We start from the raw sequence: 22278 nt of genomic DNA on the forward strand, positions 1-22278 counted from the left end.
GGAAAAGTATAATGTTACAGGGTATATACACTAGATTCCTTGATAGGGCGTTGATCCAGGCAACTAGTCTGATTGGCGTATGTGGAGTCGGGAAGGAATTTTTTTCCCCAAGGTGGAGCTTACTCTTTGCCACATGTTTTTTTTTTTGCCTTCCTCTGGATCAACATGTTAGGGCATGTTAGGTTAGGCTATGGGTTGAACTAGATGGACTTATAGTCTTCCTTCAACCTTAATAACTATGTAACTATGTAACCTCGCCTTCCTTAAATCATCAGATATTCCCTGGATTGTGTCTAGATGGCTTCCCCAATTCTGGCTTAAGATCATGATGTCATCCAGGTAAGCTGAAGCGTCCATCTTGAGGGGAGCTCCTTGAAACCCAAATAATTGCAACCTGACATACTGGAAACAACCATCTGGTGCTGAGAAAGCCATCTTCTCTTTGGCATCTTTGTACAGGAAAATCTTCCGACACACTTTCGTGAGGTCCAGAGTAGTAATGTACCGGGCTGGCCTTAGACTTTCAATAAGCTTGTCGACATGGGATAGGTGTCAAGTTTAGAAACTTCATTGAGCTTTTGGTAGTCATTGCAGTTTCCATCTGGCTTCAGCACCAAGCTATGGGACTAGACCAGCTGCTCTTGGACTCCTAGGTTTAACATCTGTTTCACCTCCTTCCTGATTACCTCTTGGCGAGGTTTGAAGACTTCATGTTCTATGACGTAATTACAGCCCAGTAACTTTGCATATAGGTATCTGTTACGATGAAGTAATGCTCGGTAGGGCTACTTTTGGGCACATGACATCTTCCATGTCGGCTTCGCTCTTAGCCACCAAACACGGAGTTTCCACGGCCTCTCTTTCTCACAGTGGCTTCATCAGGTTGACATGGTACACTTGATCGGGCGTCACTGTCACTGGTTGATGGACTTTATAGTGGACGTCGCCAAACTTTATGCTTCACTGTTTACCTGCACTAGTGTCCGATCCCCAAGACTGAACTGTCTCTTCCTTGCTGACCGATTGTACATCCCAGGAATCAGCCGATGAGGCAGTGTGGTCCTTATTAGGTTTAGCAAACTTCCTGAGTTCAACAGAACAGTCATTGCTACTCCGTTCACTGCTGGAGTGAAAACTACATGCAGGATATGCATACGAGCAGTGGTCCTTGGTGCAATATGTGACCCAGGGTGTGACACCTCCAAAAAATCACATAATCAGATGGGGCCTATGGCAACAATACAGGACCTCCTGGGCTCTTGGATGCCCCCACTTGTGGCCCTAGTTCCCTTCGTTTGAGTATCAACCCCCCTTTGGGAATCCCAGTATGGAGGTTTTCAGACCCCTTGCTTCTCCAAGAAACTCTCGACCCCCTGGTACCTTTCCACCAGGCCCCCCAGGTCATCAGCATTTTGGGGATCTCCCTTGGCAACACAGGACTGCACTGGCCTTGGAAGGGAGTGTATGAACCTGTCCATGGTAACCGTCTCTACCATCTGTGCTGGGGAAGAAGTTTCTGGTGGCAACCACTTTTGAACTGAGTGTAGGAGGTCGAACAGTTGGGACCGGGGAGGTTTCTTACTATGGTTGGCCTTTTGGTGCACCTGTTACTTAGTCAAATTGGTTGAATAAAGACCAGGCCCCATCAAGTTCAAACTGTTGCGAGTTAGCAGTCAGTCAACCCTAAGCATGCCAAAATCTCCATTTTCAACTTGGCATACTCTTTTGCACCCTGCAAGGCTAGGTCATTATAGGCCTTCTGTAGTTTCTCCACTAGATATGGTGCCAAAACCTCCATGCACTGCTCGGCAGGCAATTTCTCTAGTTCTGAAAACCGTCATGAACACCTTGTTTTCATCACTAGGGGGTCAACTTTTTCAAGACCTTCCTTACAGTCTTCCTCACGTCTGAATCATCACATTAAGGCTGCCGTCACACTAGCAGTATTTGGTCAGTATTTTACATCAGTATTTGTAAACCAAAACCAGGAGTGGAACATTCAGAGGAAAAGTATAATAGAAACATATGCACAACTTCTGCATTTATCACCCAGTCCTGGTTTTGGCTTGCAAATACTGATGTAAAGTACTGACCAAATAGTGCTAGTGTGACGGCAGCCTAACTTGTAGGTGGGGCAGTTGCTGTGCCACGGATCGCTTTGGCTAGGAGTTCCATCTGCTGTCTGTGGTGCTGCTGCCATAGCTGTTGCTGCTGGAGATTAGCCTGCCCCAGTTTCTTTATCTGCTTCTCTACATTGTCTGCTTTCGCTTCTGTAGTCGCTTTTACCCAAGACATGCGGTTTCCCCGTGGCAGTCACATGTGTGCCTTGTGATTTGTGCCCATGCTTCTGCACGAATTGTAAAGTTTCTACTCATTCGGTTGCGGTACTCTTAAAATGTAGTTTAAGTAAAACATGGTTTATCAACCCCTTCATGACATGCGCCACCCATGTACGTCGCATGTCGGGTCTCCCCCTTTGAGGTGGGCTCCGGCGCTGAGCCCACATCGTTCCCTGCACGTCAGCTGATTTGAACAGCTGACATGTGCCCCTAAAAGCCACGGGGGAATTGCGATCCTCCTGTGGTTGTTAACCTATTAAATGCCGCTGTCAGATCATCTCTAATCCAGCCCATCGGCACCCGTGTCACATGACTGCGGGTCGCCGATGGGTTGCCATGACAATCCGGGGTCTGCAGGAGATCCCAGTGATTGTCACTCATAGCAAGTGAGCTGAAGCCTTGCGCTGTGTAGCACAAGCGATCAGATGATTGCAGCTTCTAGTCTCCCATGGAGACTATTGAAGAAATTGTAAATTAAAAAAAAGATTTTAAAAATGTAAAAGTTTAAATTGCCCCCCATTCAAAATAAAACAATGAAAAATAGATAAAAAAATACACACATTTGGTATCGCCGCTTTCAGAATCGCCAAATCTATCAATATATAAAATGACTTAATCCGATTTAATCTGATCGATAAACGACGTAACGAGAAAAAAAATAAAAAAGCCAGAATTATGTTTTCTTTTGGTCTCTGCAACATTGCATTAACGGATGATCAAATGATCGTATCTTCACCAAATTGGTATAAATAAAAACGTCAGCTCGGCGCACAAAATAATAAGCCCTCACCCGGCGCCAGATCCCGATATATGGAGACACTACAGAGGTCTCGGAAAATGACGAATTTGTGTTGTGTGGTTTTTTTTTTTGTTTTTTTTTTACAAACTTTGGATTTTCTTTTCATTACTTAAATAAAAAGAACCTATACGTGGTATCTAGGCACTTATAATGACCTGGAGCATCTAAATTGTAGGTCAGCTTTAGCATTCAGTGAACATGACAAAAACAATTGTGGAATTGCCCTTTTTTTTTTGCAATTTCACCGCACTTGGAATTTTTTCCCAATTTTCCTGTACACTGTATGGTAAAACCAATGGTGTTGTTCAAATATGCAACTCGTCCCGCAAAAAACAATCCCTCATACGGCTATGTCAGGAATCCCACCGTGCTGCCACCAACATGTCAGGGTTCACGGAGAGGATACCTTTATCATCCCCACCACTCACACCAATTTGTCATGAACCGGGGGTTGTTTGGTTTCCCGTGGTTCTTTCTCAAGGGGATTTATCTATATCCCACTTCCCAGTTCCGGTTTGGAACTTGCAGCTCCCTGGTGGCCCCTTTACCCTCAGGTCAGTCAGGGTAGTGCACCTAGGGTAATTAGTTGCCAGCAAGGCTGCCTGCTATGTACTGGCTATTGGGCATGCTGCAGCGAGGGCGATGTAACTACTCCCACTTAGGCGGGAACAATAATTATCAACGCCTCCGGTCGCTGCAATGACTCCCAATTGCACAGGACAAATTATGCTGCCACCTGCTCTGATTTCTTGCTTATTAATGGGTCTGGAGCCAACCAAGATTAGTAGCGTAATTCACTTCAGAGGATGCGACAGTTCGTTATAGAACAAGGAGAGACAAGCTATTAATTTTATATTTTACTCCAAAAAAGGTAGGCAGTGTTTACAGAGGTATAAAAAGATATTATAAAGAAGACAATTATCATATGTACAATACAATTACAAATAAAATGGGATTAAAGGTGAAAAAGAACACTTACATTTCTTTATGTCAACTTACCTCATGGCCGACCATGTGCTGGGAGGTACACATCTAGATGCATTGGACCTCTGTATAGCAGCTAGACCTCAGACAAAGACATGTCAAGACTGCACACTTCCCTTATTTGCTAACCTAAACCCAAGGCACTCCCCCTGTGCTGACCTTACTCAGAGGCTGAAACCTCCCCTTTTACTTAGTGTTATGGCAACCATTTTTCTACCTAGCTCGCTGTATGAATCTTGTATACGAAATACACCAGGATCACGAGGTGCACCGCGTCGGGGTGATTCTTTTAAGTGTAAACACGGCATACTTGCATGAACTGCTTACGGAGAAACCCACACTTTGCACTCGTTGGGTTTATCTTCTAGCGGTTTCAGGAAGTTATAGATCCTTCGATGGACATCCGGAATATATATTTCTTATATCTCTAGCCCTGATCAGTGCCAATATATATAACCTTGAAAGAACAATAGAAGCCCATGCTTCTGTACCAGTTTTAACCAGTACCAGGTGGGTTGGGGAATGAGTAGGGTAGGGAGACTGGTCTGCCCGCAGCATAGAACCATGTAAATTCTTGAGGATGGGGTGAAATGAGGGGTTTAGGAATCACACACAGGCAGAGTGGGAAGAGGGGGGTCGGAAGGCCCACAGCATGTGTCTGGAAGCCATGAAACTTTTAGGGTGATACTCAAACATGGCATATTCCCATTATCATGACAGGCTATATTGGCATAAAAATAAAAATGTCAATCTGGAAGAAAAAACAGCTGACAGCACCACCGCTCAAAGGAAACAACGCACGCCTGCTCACCTGCGATGGGAGTCTGACCGCCGGATCTTAGGTGCTCTAGCCACGATACATATCCAAGTCCATTCAGAGAAAGAAAGCAGGAAAAGGCAGCACTCACCGATCCATCATGAGAGGTAACTTATTAGATTACGTAAAAGACATCACGGCCGGGAGTACAGATGTATAAAGTGCGGCAAGCCTGACGACGGCCGTTTCGCGCCCTCCTGGTGCTCCCACGGGTCAGTCAGACTATCTAATAAAAGTTACCTCTCATGATGCATCGGTGAGTGCTGCCTTTTACTGCTTTCTTTCTCTGAATGGATAAAAATAAAAATGTTATGGGAAGAAAAAATGAAAATGAGCTGTGGCGTGAAAGGTTAAGATTCCGTAATCCATTTCCATTTTTTCAACAAGGAAAGGAAATAAATGATCTTTCAGTGAAGGCAAAATTAAAGGGAACCTGTCACCAAAAATAATGCTGTAAACCTGCAGATATACTGTTAATCTGCAGGTTATCAGCGTTATTATGCTGCCTGGCGCCTGCACGTAACCGAATGCAGTGGGAAAAAATGACCTTTATCCTCCCAGCCAGCATTCGATTTCAGTCATGGATGTGGGGGCGCCTCTGGTTCAGTCACCACTCTGACTATACATAGCGGCCCTGTAACCGCCCCTCCGGCCCTGACTGACACTGGCTCTCACAATTTTTTCATGTGAGAAAAAAAACGAATGACAAAGATTGCAATAATTGCTACATATACTAAAAATGGATGTAGCACAAAGTCATTCAAGCATGACCAAAAACCTAATTTATTGAGACCTAAAGCTACATTCACATTCTGAAGTGTGGTGCGCTGAGCACTCTTTCTGAGGTTTATGTCTTTACGCACAAAAATGGTATACACACGTGTCTTTGACGTATCGATTCAGTGCAATGATTTTTTTTAACCACTATTTATACGAGTAAGGGTGGATTAGACAAGGTGACCATGTATACCCAGACTTCCCAACCGTCCCGGATCCAGTGAGACAGTCCCGATTTTGAGACTCTGTCCCGCTGTCCCGGCTAGAATCTTACTTTTCTAGCACCTCACTGAGGTTGTACCAGTCTCAGGAGAAACTACAGAAGCAGCGCACAAACACATGGGTCACATGACTGCTAGAGCTTGTCTAGTCAGGAACCTGAACCCCGCCCCCTCTAGTGACATCACTCACCTATTTTTGCCGCATCTGGAAGCTGTAGGAGCTCGGAATCACTAATGAGGAGTTTTCATTCTCCTCACACGCTGCCCGGTCTGCCTGTCCTGTGGCGTCTGTCTCTTACCGGGGGTGCTGTGTATTTACCGGAGCCACTGCTGACACGCTCCGTCCTGAAATGAAGAAGCTTACAACCTGGAGTGAGGTGTGTGTCCGTATCCGGGGTCACGTGGTGTAAACATCAGTGTCGTTTTATCACAGATTACTAGCGTAGCATGCAGTGTCTGTAATCTGTGGTAAAACTACCACTCCCAGAATGCAGTGTCAGTAATCTATGGTAAAACTACTACTCCCAGCATGCAGTGTCAATAATCTGTTGTAAAACTACTACTCTCCGCATCCTTTGCTTGTAATCCATGATAAAACTACTTCTTGCAGCATGGTAAAACTACTACTCAGTAGTTTTTACCATGCTAGGAGTAGTCGTTCTATCATGTGTCACTGACACAGCATGCTAGGAGTAGTAGATTTATCATGGATTACAAGCACAGCATGCTGGGAGTAGTAGCTTTACCACAGATTACTGACCTAGTATGCTGGAAGTAGTAGTTTTACCACAGATTACTGACATAGCATGCTGGGAGTAGTAGTTGTATCATGTATTACAAGCACAGCACGCTGGGAGTAGTAGCTTTACCACAGATTACTGACCTAGCATGCTGGGAGTAGTAGTTTTACCACAGATTACTGACATAGCATGCTGGGAGTAGTAGTTTTATCATGTATTACAAGCACAGCACGCTGGGAGTAGTAGCTTTACCACAGATTACTGACATAGCATGCTGGGAGTAGTAGTTTTACCACAGATTACTGACATAGCATGCTGGGAGTAGTAGTTTTATATATAGTGTACAGGGTATATGTACAGAGGGAGGAGAATAGTGTGAGGAGACAGTATGGGGGGTTGAAAAGTGAGTGGGCACAGAATATAAACTGAGTAGTGGGGGCATAGCATGTACTTTAATTCATTACTTATAAATACATTTTTTTTTCTTTTTATAATTATTTATGAAAAAGTGTGATTAGCAGTGCTAAATATGTATGGTTGGAGCATGGACGTGGGTGTGACTAGTTGTGAAATGGGTGTGGTCAGGGGTGTGGTCTAAAATATGCCTCTGTCCCTCTTTCCCTTCTTCAAAAGTTGGGAGGTATGGGTATACCCTTGAAATAGTTTATTAAATTCTTTTAATATAAATAGATTTTCAATTATGTATATCTGTCCAAAATACTGTGATATATAAATCCAGTAGACCTAAACAGGATAGTATATCTGGATGACCTACAGCTGACAAATACTATTAATCAATGGTGTAGATGTGTACAAGATAATGCAATATATAAATTCAAAAGACCTGTAGGTAGCATATCTAGGTCAGAGATACTGAGTTGTATAAAAGTCCCAAGGCAACATCAAAATAATAACCTGTGGCACCTTAGATCAATACCTAGGCTGGTACTGCCTAGCTGCAGAGGTTGGCACCCTAGATATAAGAGATGTGGCGTTCCCACTCAACAGTTGCTCTCCCCGTTCCTTCCTAGTTTGTCCATGTTCAAGATTCATAAGATGCTGCCTGTATTAATATAGCTTACATCAGGTATGTAAATATAATGGGAGACCCCTGTAATATATAACAATAAAAATTGATAATTTATCATTCAATGAAGAACAAAGACAAAAAAATCTAAATAATAAAAATATTAGAGAAAGAGAAACCAATCACAAACTAAAATGTTTCTATACGAATGCACAAGACATGGCCAACAAACAAGGAGAATTGGAACTACTAACGCAGGAAAAGAAATATGATGTCATTGGCATCACTGAAACTTGGTGGGACGATACACATGATTGGAATACAAGGCTTGAAGGATGCAACTTATTTGCAAGATACAGACTTGATAAACGAGGAGGAGATGTTGCATTGTATGTTAGAAAAGCGTATATCTGCACAGAGATTGAAGCTTCAGAGACTGGGAGTTCTGTGGAAACTGTTTGGGTAAGAATACAAGGAGAGAACAATGGAAAGGACATAATTGTAGGCATTTACTACAGGCCGCCTGTGCAATCTGAAGATATGGATGAACTCTTTATGCATCAAATGGCCCCACTTCATCATGTGCAGTCCCCTTTCCCCACTTCGTGTGCAGTCCCCCTCACCCCCCACTTCATCATGTGCAGTCCCCCTTATTCCCCACCTTATCATGTGCAGCCCCAGTCCCCCTTTCTGTGCAGCTCCCCTAACACCCCCACTTCATCATGTGCAGCCCCACTCCCCCCACTATATCGTGTGCAGTCCCCCTTACACTCCCCACTTCATCACTTGCAGTTACCCTCAACCCCTCACCCATTGAATTCATTTTATAAAGAAAACAAAAAACATTTTACATACTTACCTCACAGTCACTCCCCAGCAGTGCAGCTTTGCTTCCAGTGTCCGGTCCATGTCAGCGCATACAAAATGACATCTTTGCATACGCGCTGTCACCTGACCGGAAATACAGAGAACATGGAGGGAGCGGGAGCTGCACAGCCGCCAAGGTCAGACGGCCGTGCGCAGCTCACAGAAAGCTCCTGGCCCTGGTGCCGACATGTGTGCTGATGGGTGCATCGCAGGCCCGCAGCGCACAGCACTTGGGGCCCAATGAGTAGAAGCACAAGAGCGGGGCCCCATACAGCAGTAAGGGCAGTAATGCCCTGATGGCGGCCCTGGATGTAGCCTTTCAACCAGGTCTTCGTATATAAAAAAAATGAGCAGATAGTGCAGTAAATAAATAAAAAGTAATAATATATATAAATAACAAAGGGTACCGGGGAGACAATATTAAAGAAGTAATGGACAACTTCTCATACCCCTTTCTTGCCCTGGATAAAATAATAAAGCTTATGCTCACCTCCCGTGCCCGCACCGTTCCTGCAGTGTCAGCAGTCGCTCTACCTGGGGCTTTCATGCGGTGTTGTGACTTGTGACAACAGTGCCCAATCAGCGCTGGTGTCACTGTCTCCGCCTTCGTACAAATTGAACATGAAGAAGTAGTCCGGGCTGCAGCTCATCTCGGACTTCCTCTTCACGTTCGATTTGTCCAAAGACGGAGACAGTGATGCCAGCATTAATTGGACTCCGGCGTCTTGTGTCATAACACTACACCAGAGCCCATGGGAGAGCAAAATTAAACCTTCAGAAATAAAAACATTTTTGAAGCATTCACAATAATAATAATAATAATCTTTATTTTTATATAATGCTAACATATTCTGCAGTGCTTTACAGTTTGCACACATTTTCATCACAAACTTTCAAGCACCAGTGTAAGGCTAAGCTATCTACAAAAGAACCAGGGATGGAGAACTATGTTTGCAGAGGACACTGCTGCAAACACCTTTTCAGATTTTCCAGTGTTCCCATATTCAGCCAATGTTTCTAATGGCTTGTATGACATATATAAGAATATGTAGGACGTGTTCTCCTTTCTTGAATCCATTGTTTAGTTACATTAATAAATATATATATATATATATATATATATACAAAACACAACTTTTTATCAAAAGCCATGACTTGTGTACATGTTCAGTCTACTCCAATGTGCTCTGCTCTGTAGTCGGGTGCTTGTACCTGTCAGAGAATGTTTTAGTCTGTCAAGTTAATTGTATTACAGTTTGCTTGAAAAATGCTATAAAATATATGATTCTGAATAGTAATATGATTGCAATGTTACTGACAAATAATAAAATAATTTGTATTCATTCCAGGTGACTGTACCAGGAGCACAGAGAGACATCTGATACTGTCAGATTTTTCAGTAGATAATTTTGGTGTGAAGCCCGATACTTATGAAGAACATGTCATTATTTCAGATACACCTCAAGACTTTATCAGAAAAAAACTGTCATCTGATACTTTTCATCAGGTCCTTTTCTCTGCTCTGTCAAAGACAAATATGCAAAACAAAAGTCACAGAAAGGCTGCTGAACATGAAATTGCTGACCTAAGAGAGAAACCATATTCATGTTTGGAATGTGGAAAATGTTTTACACACAAATCAATGCTTGTAAGACATCAAAAAAGTCACACAGGGGAGAAACCATTTTCATGTTCATCATGTGGGAAATGTTTTACAATGAAACAACACCTAGTTAGACATCAGAGAATTCACACAGGGGAGAAACCATTTTCATGTTCAGAATGTGGGAAATGTTTTAGTCAGAAATCAAATCTTGTTGCACATCTGAAAAATCACACAGGTGAGAAGCCATTTTCATGTTCAGAATGTGGGAAACATTATAATCAGAAAACAAATCTTGTTGCACATTTGAAGAATCACACAGGGGAAAAGCCATTTTCATGTTCAGAATGTGAAAAATGTTATAGCAAAAAATCTGTACTTTTTAATCATCAGAGAATTCACACAGGGGAGAAACCATTTTCATGTTCAGCATGTGGTAAATGTTTTACAATGAAACAACACCTTGTTATACATCAGAGAATTCACACAGGGGAGAAACCATTTTCATGTTCAGAATGTGGAAACTGTTTTGCAACAAAATCAAGACTTGTAACACATCACAGAATTCACACAGGGGAGAAGCCATTTTCATGTTCAGAATGTGGGAAATGTTTTAATCAGAGAACAAATCTTGTTGCACATCTGAAAAATCACACAGGTGAGAAGCCATTTTCATGTTCAGAATGTGGGAAATGTTTTAATCAGAAAACAAATCTTGTTGCACATCTGAAAAATCACACAGGTGAGAAGCCATTTTCATGTTCAGAATGTGGGAAATGTTTTAATCAGAAAACAAATCTTGTTGCACATCTGAAAAATCACACAAGTGAGAAGCCATTTTCATGTTCAGAATGTGGGAAATGTTTTAATCAAATCAAATCTTGTTGCACATCAGAGAATTCACACAGGAGAGAAGCCATTTTCATGTTCAGAATGTGGAAAATGTTATAGTAAAAAATCTGTACTTGTTAATCATCAGAGAATTCACACAGGGGAGAAACCATTTTCATGTTCAGAATGTGGGATACATTATAGTGAGAAATTCAAACTTCTAACACATCAGAGAATTCACACAGGTGAGAAGCCTTTTTCATGTTCAGAATGTGGGAAATGTTTTAGAATAAAATCAGTACTTGTTAGACATCAGAATATACACACAGGGGCAAAGTCATTTTCATGTTCAGAATGTGGGAAATGTTTTAATCAGAAAGCAAATCTTGTTGCACATCTAAAAACACACACAGGAAGTTAGCCATTTTCTTTTTTTTCAAATTCAAAGTGTTATTGATTTTGTAACAGCATTATGTAACAATAAACAGAAAATGAAAGTCTGGAAGAGGAAGAACAGAAAAAAACGATATATAGACTTCATTACATAAAGTATCAAATTGTAAATACCATATTTTTCGGACTATAAGACGCACTTTTTCACCCGAAAAATTGTGAGGAAAATGGGGGATGATGAGGCGCGGTGAGCGGTATGGCGTGAGTAGGGTCCCTTCCACAGGTGAGGTGATGCCGAGGCCCGGTATCCAAGGCGAGCAGCAGAGCCGGGTGAATCACGGCTCTCTCAGTGGCAGCCATCTTCCTGAAGCTGCGCATGCACAGATTGAGTTCTCTGCTTCCCGGGACTTCAGAAAAATGGCCGCAGGAGGCTGTGCGTGCGTAGATTGAGATCGCGGCGGCCATTTTCCTGAAGCCGAGTTCGCAGATTGAGATCTCGGCCTCAGGAAAATGGCCGCCGCGATCTCCATCTGCGCAAGTGCGGCCTCCCGGGGCCATTTTCCTAAAGCCCCGGGAAGCAGAGCACTCAATCTTCGCATGCGTGGCCTCAGGAAGATGGCCTCTGCCACGGAGAAACCGGTGATTAACCCGGCACTGCTGCTCGCCTTGGATACCGGGCCCTCACTTGAGGAGGTGACCGCTCCTCTGCCGCCGCCACAGCACTGCCGCAACCCCCCCATGGACACCAGGCCGTGGTGTCGCCCACGTAAGCAGGAAGGGACCCTGCTCAGGTGCCTGCCGTACCGCCCACCACGCCTGAGCATCACCCCACCTCTGCCAACACCATGCCTCCTGTGACCCTGCTCTGCCACCGCCAGCCCTCAGGTAAGATACCTTAAATTCGGACAATAAGACGGACCCCCATCTTATAAAAAATCCTTTTTTCTGCAATTTTCAACCCAAATTTGGGGTGCGTCTTATGGTCCGGTGCATCTTATTATCCGAAAAATACGGTAAACTTGGCACTCAATTAAATGATGCGTAGAACATTTTTTATTGCAGTCTACAGTAAATAGTACAACCGACATTTCGGTCCCTACGACCTTCCTCAGTGTACTACAGTAAAGATAGAAACAAAAAAATAAAGTATATACTTCAATAGACTTATCATCAGTCGCATATTCAATATAGGTATATATGCAGAGAACATTAATTATTATTTGTCAAATAGTATAACACCCCTCAGTCAGGGGGCAAGAAATATATAGTGACTATTCCATAACGTTCCTGAACAAAAAAAGGGGTAGGGGAAAGAGGGAAGGAAAAAGACTTACCTGACTGCTTGATAGGTGGTAGTATAGAATTTTGTCACAGGACTCCAAGAGTCTCTTGCTGGCCTGTCCTATGGGAAAAACAGCACATGTATGTTGCTAACCATATAATGTCTGTGTTGTCCAAAATAAGAGTACAGGACTAAAGTATGGAAGTGCCTACCCGTAGGTGCATTGCTGTTGTGACTGGCCTAGTAAAATCGGGATCCACCGTGAATTTAACTCCTTTTTGCCTGTAGTCAGGTGTATAGTAAGTGTTGATATCTAGCTGGCAAACAATCGAATTAAGTACCCATCATAGCATGATGAGATACTGGAAACTGAATCCAGACGCGGCGTCCACCGCTAGTCGTGGATATAGTGGTTGTCACGCCGGGTATATATGTTTGGGGCAGAGTTGTGGTGTTACCGGTGTGTGACGTCGTGACCGGAAGTGATGCACATAAAAAGGTTGCACTCTATCATGTTAAAGCATGTTAATTTGGAATATGTGAAATTTGAATAGCAATATGGCTTTGGAGGACCACCTTGACAATGGCTGATGGGCACATAATATTTCGCCAAATTTTATGCTAAGCGTCTCATATTTTTTCCTAATCCTACAAAGTGATATTGCTATTCCAATTTCACATGTTCAAAATTGACATGCTTTAGCATGATAGAGTGCAACCTTTTTATTTATATTGTATATTGAGGTAGCTCCTCATGGTATGCACCTATTCACACTAGTCTGGATGTGCCAGTCAGTTTTTTGTCTTTTGTACCGTATATGATGCAGCCGTGCATTCCGGATGCAGGAAGTGTATCGCTCTGCGGTTCAGATGTAGTGTGCATTCCGGGATCAGAAATTCTGTGCGTGCACTGACAGGAAGAACATATTATTTACAATTGGATTACGGTTTGGGACCCTACTTGTACACCAGCAACAGTTGTGCCACAGTTTAAACCTTTATACTTAAAGCATCAAGGCATATGAACAAGGGATAATCGTGACACATATCAAGAAGCTGATGTAGTATATGGATAAGCAAGACACTTCAAGGATGGGAAGTAAGGAGTAAAAAAAGAAAAGGAGATCCATCACTTTATAGAGTAGATTGGATGGCAATCAGTGTGTAAAGATATAAATTGATGGGAAAGTAGTCTACAATTTGTTGGTCTATGGGATTGCAAACAAGAGACAAACTATAAGGCAGCTTAGGATAGTTTGGTAGAGTGGAAAATATGGGAAGGATTCCAAGTGAAAATATTTAGTAGTGGTTGTAATAGTCTCTTCTTGTGTTAGGGCTATCAGCTTTTCCATAGCATGTGTTCTAGCCATCTCTACGAACTATTCTTCTAAGGCCGGCGTCACACTAGCGAGTTTTACGGACGTATGAGCGCATAAAATACGTCTGTAAAACACGCCTAACAAACGTCCCAATTATTCTCTATGCCCCTGCTCCTATCTGCCGTATTTTACTGATCAGTATTATACGGCTTTCTAGGGCCGTAGAAAATCGCAGCATGCTGCGTTTGTCACCGTATTGCGCAAAAAAAATGCCAAAGAAAGTCTATGGAAGCCCCAAAAATATGGATTACACACGGACCAGCAGTGTGACTTGCGATAAATACGCAGCGGTGTTAGAGAGAAAAGCCGGCAATTCAGTGCGGTGTACAGTAAAATCACACTGACAGCTTACATTAGAATAAGTAGAATAAATGTGTGCACATAGAATAGGTATATATATATATATATATATGTCAGTGAGACACATATATGTATATATATATTATTACTTCATACAGCGCTAGATAGCTTTAAAGCCGGTAATTCAATTACCGGCTTTTGCTATCTCCTTCCTAAACCCGACATGATATGAGACATGGTTTACATACAGTAAACCATCTCATATCCCCATTTTTTTTGCATATTCCACACTACTGTTAGTAGTGTGTATATGCAAAATTTGGCCGTTCTAGCTATTAAATTAAAGGGTTAAATTGCGGAAAAAATTGGCGTGGGCTCCCGCGCAATTTTCTCCGCCAGAGTAGTAAAGCCAGTGACTGAGGGCAGATATTAATAGCCTGGAGAGGGTCCACGGTTATTGGCCCCCCCTGGCTAAAAACACCTGCCCCCAGCCACCCCGGAAAAGGCACATCTGGAAGATGCGCCTATTCTGGCACTTGGCCACTCACTTCCCATTCCCGTGTAGCGGTGGGATATGAGGTAATGAAGGGTTAATGCCACCTTGCTATTGTAAGGTGACATTAAGCCAAAGTAATAATGGAGAGGCGTCAATTATGACACCTATCCATTATTAATCCAATAGTAGTATTGCGCATGCGCAGTGCGCCCGCCATCTATCGCCATCTGCCGGCCGGCAGGAGAAGAGCAGTTGGGGCTAAAATTAGGGTTAGGGTAAGGCCTAGGGTTAGGGTTAAATTTAGGGTTAGGGTTGGGGCTAAATTTAGGGTTAGGCTTCTTTCACACTTATGTCGGTACGGGGCCGTCGCAACGTGTCAGCCCGACATACCGACGCACGTTGTGAAAATTGTGCACAACGTGGGCAGCGGATGTAGTTTTTCAAGTTTTTGTAGTTTTACGGCCACGCATGCGCGGTCAGAAATGGCGGACGCGACGTACAAAAAAAGTTACATTGAACGTCTTTTGTGCCGATGGTCCGTCAAAACACAACTGATCCAGTGCACGATGGACGCGACGTGTGGCCATCCGTCACGATCCATCGGCAATACAAGTCTATGGGCAAAAAACGCATCCTGCGGGCACATTTGCAGGATCCGTTTTTTGTCCAAAACGATGGATTGCGACGGATGCCAAACGACGCAAGTGTGAAAGTAGCCTTAGGGTTGGGGCTAAAGGTAGGGCTAGGGTTGGGGCTAAAGTTAGGGTTAGAGTTGGGATTAGGGTTTGGATTAGGGTTGGTATTAGGGTTAGGGTTGGCATTAGGGTTACGCTTGGGATTAGGGTTAGGTTTGGGATTAGGGTTAAGGTTAGGGTTGTGATTAGGGGTGTATTGGGATTAGGGTTAGGTTTGAGATTAGGATTAGGGGTGTGTTGGATTTAGGGTTTTGATTAGGGTTATGGTTAGGGTTGACATTAGGGTTGTTTTTGGGTAAGGGTTGTGATTATCGTTAGGGTTAGTGATTAGGATTATGGATCGGGTTGGGATTAGGGTTAAGGGTGTGTTGGGGTTAGGGTTGGAGCTAGAATTGGGAGGGTTTCCACTGTTTAGGTACATCAGGGGGTCTCCAAACACGACAGCCAATTTTGCGCTCAAAAAGTCAAATGGTGCTCCCTCCCTTCTGAGCTCTGCCGTGCACCCAAACAGTGGGTTACCCCCACATATGGGGCATCAGCATACTCGGGATAAATTGGAGAACAACTTTTGGGGTCCAATTTCTCCTGTTACCCTTGTGAAAATAAAAACTTGGGCTACAAAATCTTATTTGTGGAAAAAAAAATATTTTTTTTATTTTCACAACTCTGCATTCTAATCTTCTGTGAAGCACTTGGGCATTCAAAGTTCTCACCACACATCTAGATAAGTTCCTTGGGGGGTCTAGTTTCCAAAATGGGGTCACTTGTGGGGGGTTACTACTGTTTAGGTACATCAGGGGCTCTGCAATCGCAACATAACGCCCACAGACCATTCGATCAAAGTCTGCATTCCAAAACGGCGCTCCTTCCCTTCCGAGCTCTGCCGTGCGTCCAAACAGTGGTTTACCCCCACATATGGCACATCAGTGTACTCGGGATAAATTGGACAACAACTATTGCGGTCCAATTTCTCCTGTTACCCTTGTGAAAATGAAAACTTGGGGGCTACAATATCTTTTTTGTGGAAAAAAATATTTTTTATTTTCACGACTCTGCATTGTAAACTTCTGTGAAGCACTTGGGCATTCAAAGTTCTCACCACACATCTAGATAAGTTCCTTGGGGGGTCTAGTTTCCAAAATGGGGTCACTTGTGGGGGTTTTCACTGTTTAGGCACATCAGGGGCTCTCCAAACGCGACATGGCGTACGATCTCAATTCCAGACAATTCTACATTGAAAAAGTAAAACGGCACTCCTTCTCTTCCAAGCTCTGCGGTGCGCCCAAACAGTGGTTTACCCCCACATACAGGTCCTTCTCAAAAAATTAGCATATAGTGTTAAATTTCATTATTTACCATAATGTAATGATTACAATTAAACTTTCATATATTATAGATTCATTATCCACCAACTGAAATTTGTCAGGTCTTTTATTGTTTTAATACTGATGATTTTGGCATACAACTCCTGATAACCCAAAAAACCTGTCTCAATAAATTAGCATATTTCACCCATCCAATCAAATAAAAGTGTTTTTTAATAACAAACAAAAAAACCATCAAATAATAATGTTCAGTTATGCACTCAATACTTGGTCGGGAATCCTTTGGCAGAAATGACTGCTTCAATGCGGCGTGGCATGGAGGCAATCAGCCTGTGACACTGCTGAGATGTTATGGAGGCCCAGGATGCTTCAATAGCGGCCTTAAGCTCATCCAGAGTGTTGGGTCTTGTGTCTCTCAACTTTCTCTTCACAATATCCCACAGATTCTCTATGGGGTTCAGGTCAGGAGAGTTGGCAGGCCAATTGAGCACAGTAATACCATGGTCAGTAAACCATATACCAGTGGTTTTGGCACTGTGAGCAGGTGCCAGGTCGTGCTGAAAAATGAAATCTTCATCTCCATAAAGCATTTCAGCCGATGGAAGCATGAAGTGCTCCAAAATCTCCTGATAGCTAGCTGCATTGACCCTGCCCTTGATGAAACACAGTGGACCAACACCAGCAGCTGACATGGCACCCCACACCATCACTGACTGTGGGTACTTGACACTGGACTTCAGGCATTTTGGCATTTCTTTCTCCCCAGTCTTCCTCCAGACTCTGGCACCTTGATTTCCGAATGACATGCAAAATTTGCTTTCATCAGAAAAAAGTACTTGGGACCACTTATCAACAGTTCAGTGCTGCTTCTCTGTAGCCCAGGTCAGGCGCCTCTGCCGCTGTTTATGGTTCAAAAGTGGCTTTACCTGGGGAATGCGGCACCTGTAGCCCATTTCCTGCACACGCCTGTGCACGGTGGCTCTGGATGTTTCCACACCAGACTCAGTCCACTGCTTCCTCAGGTTCCCCAAGGTCTGGAATCGGTCCTTCTCCACAATCTTCCTCAGGGTCCGGTCCCCTCTTCTCGTTGTACAGCGTTTTCTGCCACATTGTTTCCTTCCAACAGACTTACCATTGAGGTGCCTTGATACAGCACTCTGGGAACAGCCTATTTGTTGAGAAATTTCTTTCTGGGTCTTACCCTCTTGCTTGAGGGTGTCAATGATGGCCTTCTTGACATCTGTCAGGTCGCTAGTCTTACCCATGATGGGGGTTTTGAGTAATGAACCAGGCAGGGAGTTTATAAAAGCCTCAGGTATCTTTTGCATGTGTTTAGAGTTAATTAGTTGATTCAGAAGATTAGGGTAATAGGTCGTTTAGAGAACCTTTTCTTGATATGCTAATTTATTGAGACAGGTTTTTTGGGTTATCAGGAGTTGTATGCCAAAATCATCAGTATTAAAACAATAAAAGACCTGACAAATTTCAGTTGGTGGATAATGAATCTATAATATATGAAAGTTTAATTGTAATCATTACATTATGGTAAATAATGAAATTTAACACTATATGCTAATTTTTTTAGAAGGACCTGTATTGGGTATCAACGTACTCAGGAGAAATTGCACTACAACTTTTGTGGTCTAATTTCTCCTGTTACCCTTGTGAAAATAAAAATTTGGGGGCAAAAAGATCATTTCTGTAGAAAAAATGCGATTTTTTATTTTTACGGCTCAACGTTATAAACTTCTGTGAAGCACATGGGGGTTCAAAGTGCTCACCACACATCTAGATAAGTTCCTTAAGGGGTCTAGTTTCCAAAATGGTGTCACTTGTGGGGGGTTTCCACTGTTTAGGCACATCAGGGGCTCTCCAAACGCGACATGGTGTCCAATCTCAATTCCTGCCAATTCTACATTGAAAAAGTAAAACGGCGCTCCTTCACTTCCAAGCTCTGCGGTGCGCCCAAACAGTTTACCCCCACATATGGGGTATTGGCGTATTCAGGAGAAATTGCATAACAAAATTTATGGTTACATTTCTGTTTTTACACTTGTGAAAATAAAAAAATGGTTCTGAATTAAAATGTTTGCAAAAAAAAAGTTAAATGTTCATTTTTTCCTTCCACATTGTTTCAGTTCCTGTGAAGCACGTAAAGGGTTAATAAACTTTTTGAATGTGGTTTTGAGCACCTTGAGGGGTGTAGTTTTTAGAATGGTGTCACACTTCGTTATTTTCTATCATATAGACCCCTCAAAATGACTTCAAATGTGATGTGGTCCCTAAAAAAAAAAAGGTGTTGTAAAAATGAGAAATTGCTGGTGAACTTTTAACCCTTATAACTCCCTAACAAAAAAAAATTTTGTTTCCAAAATTGTGCTGATGTAAAGTAGACATGTGGGAAATGTTATTTATTAACTATTTTTCGTGACATATCTCTCTGATTTAAGGGCATAAAAATACAAAGTTTGAAAATTGCTAAATTTTTAAATTTTTTGCCATATTTCCGTTTTTTTCAGAAATAATCGCAAGTAATATTGAAGAAATGTTACCACTAACATGAAATACAATATGTCACGAAAAAACAATCTCAGAATCAGCGGGATCCGTTGAAGCGTTCCAGAGTTATAACCTCATAAAGTGACAGTGGTCAGAATTGCAAAAATTGGCTCGGTCATTAAGTACCAAATTGGCTCTGTCACTAAGGGGTTAAATATTGGACCAGTTCTTATATAAGGAATGTTTTATTGTCCTCTGATTGGGGTCTGGTTCTGTGGTGATGACCCCACATGGTCTGAGGGGCAAGTTCCTTAGTTGATGTAAAAAGACATAAATCCAGAATATCCTTCATCACCAGCCGATGCTCCTATATATTTTGTCAAAGAAAAAAGACTGTTCAATAAGACCCCGCATTGATAACAGAGAATTGAATACAATTACCGTAAAGAGTTGTTACCTTCTGCCTTTAATCCCTAAGTTGCTGGACTGAGTTCATCATGCAGAGCTGATGGCAGGAACCATGGTCATGTTCCTCAAAAGGTAGAGGCAACATCGCTGGTATGTGTTGGGTGTGATCCAAGAAGAAAGGGAACAGGATGAATCTTTCTTGAGAAATTAACAGGCCTGGGAGAGGTGGCTCGAGATGGGGCTACCACCCCCGAGAGATCATACTGTCCTTGGAGTTCCCCACTTTCTATGTGGGAGCAGGCAATGGTGCAGGTGACCCAGGGGGTTGATACCCATTGCTACATGTTCAGCACTAGCCGAAGACGAGTCACTTACTTCACAGGCATCAGTGAATCCAGCTCCAGGAAATAGGTAGAGGCAGTCCTCCCAAGGAAGGAGATGGAGCGGTTACCTGAAGAGGATTACTATATTATCCTCATAATTTTTTTTTTATGGCTTTGTACTTTCTGCAAAACGTTTATGAGTGTAGGAATATATCAACTACACTCTCAAAATATTTACGTTCAATTTTTTTTCTGGATTCAATTAGTCATCCATACAATTTAACGCGTTTATTGTTACCTTACGGTGGTATCTAAAATAAAAAAAATTCACATTTTTTTCTGGATTCAATTAGTCATCCATACAGTTTAACGTGCTATGTGTAAAATTACAGTGGGTTAAAATATTTAAAAACCGTTTGGCCTAGTTCATTTCACAAAATATTTTTGTTCCAAAAATTTACGTGGTTTTTGTAAAATTTCGTTGGTTTGAAATAAAAACAAAAATTGGCCTGCTACAAATTTAGTTGTTGAAAAATTGACTATTGTCATATATGCTGTATAACCTGCTTTGTGTGAAATTTTGCTGGTTTTAAATAGAAAAGTTGTCCTACTACAGATGTACAAATTTGGCTGTGAAGCTTGGCAAGCTCATATATACTATGCTTGTCACAAGTGCTCAACATGACAGTTCAGCAGTTTCTGAAAATCTACCCAGATGTGCCAAAACTTCTGTTCAAGGTACGCCGTTTCAGCACCCATTTCCGCAAGTCAGCTATAGCTGCCACCGCTCTGGCTTTCCTGCAGCAAGTGCATGCAAATTCCAGCTCGCAAACTGGTGTGTGATATGACCACACATTAAAACTCCACCCTGCACATGCTTTCAAGGAAAGTTCCCACGATCTATGAACAGCCAGCAGAGGGCGCCTCACCGCAAATGAAGCTAAATATAGCTCATTGATCTATATTTAGACTCATTCCCCGGGGTTTTGCAGCGAGGCGTAGCATTGCATTAGCAAAGCTCCTGGCTGCAAAATGTTTTAACCCCTTCAGAAGGATTTACATCGTTGGACTTTACAGATCTGTGGAAGGTAAGTATATTGTTGGTTTATTTTTATTTTTTTGTCACAGAACGAGGGTCTTCACTGAGTGGATTGGGCGTTAAATAAAAAATTACAACAACATTTGTTTTTATTTCATTAAAATAATTTTTAATAATGTGTGTGTGTATTTTTTTAACCCTTTCTTTCAATTGGATTAATAATGGATAGGTGTCATAATTGACACCTCTCCATTATTAACCCCTTCATGACCAGGGGATTTTTCGTTTTTCCGTGTTCGTTTTTCGCTCCCCTCCTTCCCAGAGCCATAACTTTTTTATTTTTCCGTCAATTTGGCCATGTGAGGGCTTATTTTTTGCGGGACGAGTTGTACTTTTGAACGACATCATTGGTTTTAGCATGTCGTGTACTAGAAAACGGGAAAAAAATTCCAAGTGCGGTGAAATTGCAAAAAAAGTGCAATCCCACATTGGTTTTTTGTTTGGCTTTTTTGCTAGGTTCACTAAATGCTAAAAATGACCTGCCATTATGATTCTCCAGGTCATTACGAGTTCATAGACACCAAACATGACTAGGTTATTTTTTATCTAAGTGGTGAAAAAAAATTCCAAACTTTGCTAAAAAAAAAAAAAAAAAAATTGCGCCATTTTCCGATACTCGTAGCGTCTCCATTTTTCGTGATCTGGGGTCGGTTGAGGGCTTATTTTTTGCGTGCCGAGATGACGTTTTTAATGATAGCATTTCGGTGCAGATACGTTCTTTTGATCGCCCGTTATTGCATTTTAATGCAATGTCGCGGCGACCAAAAAAACGTAATTCTGGCGTTTCGAGTTTTTTTCCCGCTACGCTGTTTAGCGATCAGGTTAATACTTTTTTTTATTTGATAGATCGGGCAATTCTGAGCGCGGCGATACCAAATATGCGTAGATTTGATATTTTTTTTATTGATTTATTTTGATTGGGGCGAAAGGGGGGTGATTTAAACTTTTATGTTTTTTTTATTTTTTTCACATTTTTTTAAACTTTTTTTTTTTACTTTTGCCATGCTTCAATAGCCTCCATGGGAGGCTAGAAGCAGGGACAGCACGATCGGCTCTGCTACATAGCAGCGATCT

At 42.2% G+C, this 22278-nt stretch overlaps 1 protein-coding gene and 1 long non-coding RNA gene across 2 annotated transcripts in view; one reads left to right on the top strand and one right to left on the bottom strand.

Moving 5' to 3' along the window:
* The window catches only part of LOC138667021 (gastrula zinc finger protein XlCGF57.1-like), a 31798-nt gene extending 20041 nt beyond the window's left edge, over positions 1-11757 (top strand). Inside the window, exon 7 of the mRNA XM_069755264.1 lies at positions 9921-11757. Within this exon, the coding sequence (XP_069611365.1) occupies positions 9921-11125 (1205 nt within the window). The 3' untranslated portion in view covers positions 11126-11757. The remainder of the gene's footprint in view (positions 1-9920) is intronic.
* A 503-nt stretch (positions 11758-12260) lies between these two features.
* LOC138667056 (uncharacterized) overlaps positions 12261-22278 on the bottom strand; it is a 37753-nt gene continuing 27735 nt past the window's right edge. Inside the window, exon 5 of the long non-coding RNA XR_011318592.1 lies at positions 12261-12800. This is a non-coding gene — a long non-coding RNA (uncharacterized lncRNA). The remainder of the gene's footprint in view (positions 12801-22278) is intronic.

Source organism: Ranitomeya imitator, chromosome 2 (assembly GCF_032444005.1).
Source record: "Ranitomeya imitator isolate aRanImi1 chromosome 2, aRanImi1.pri, whole genome shotgun sequence".
NCBI lineage: Eukaryota > Metazoa > Chordata > Amphibia > Anura > Dendrobatidae > Ranitomeya > Ranitomeya imitator.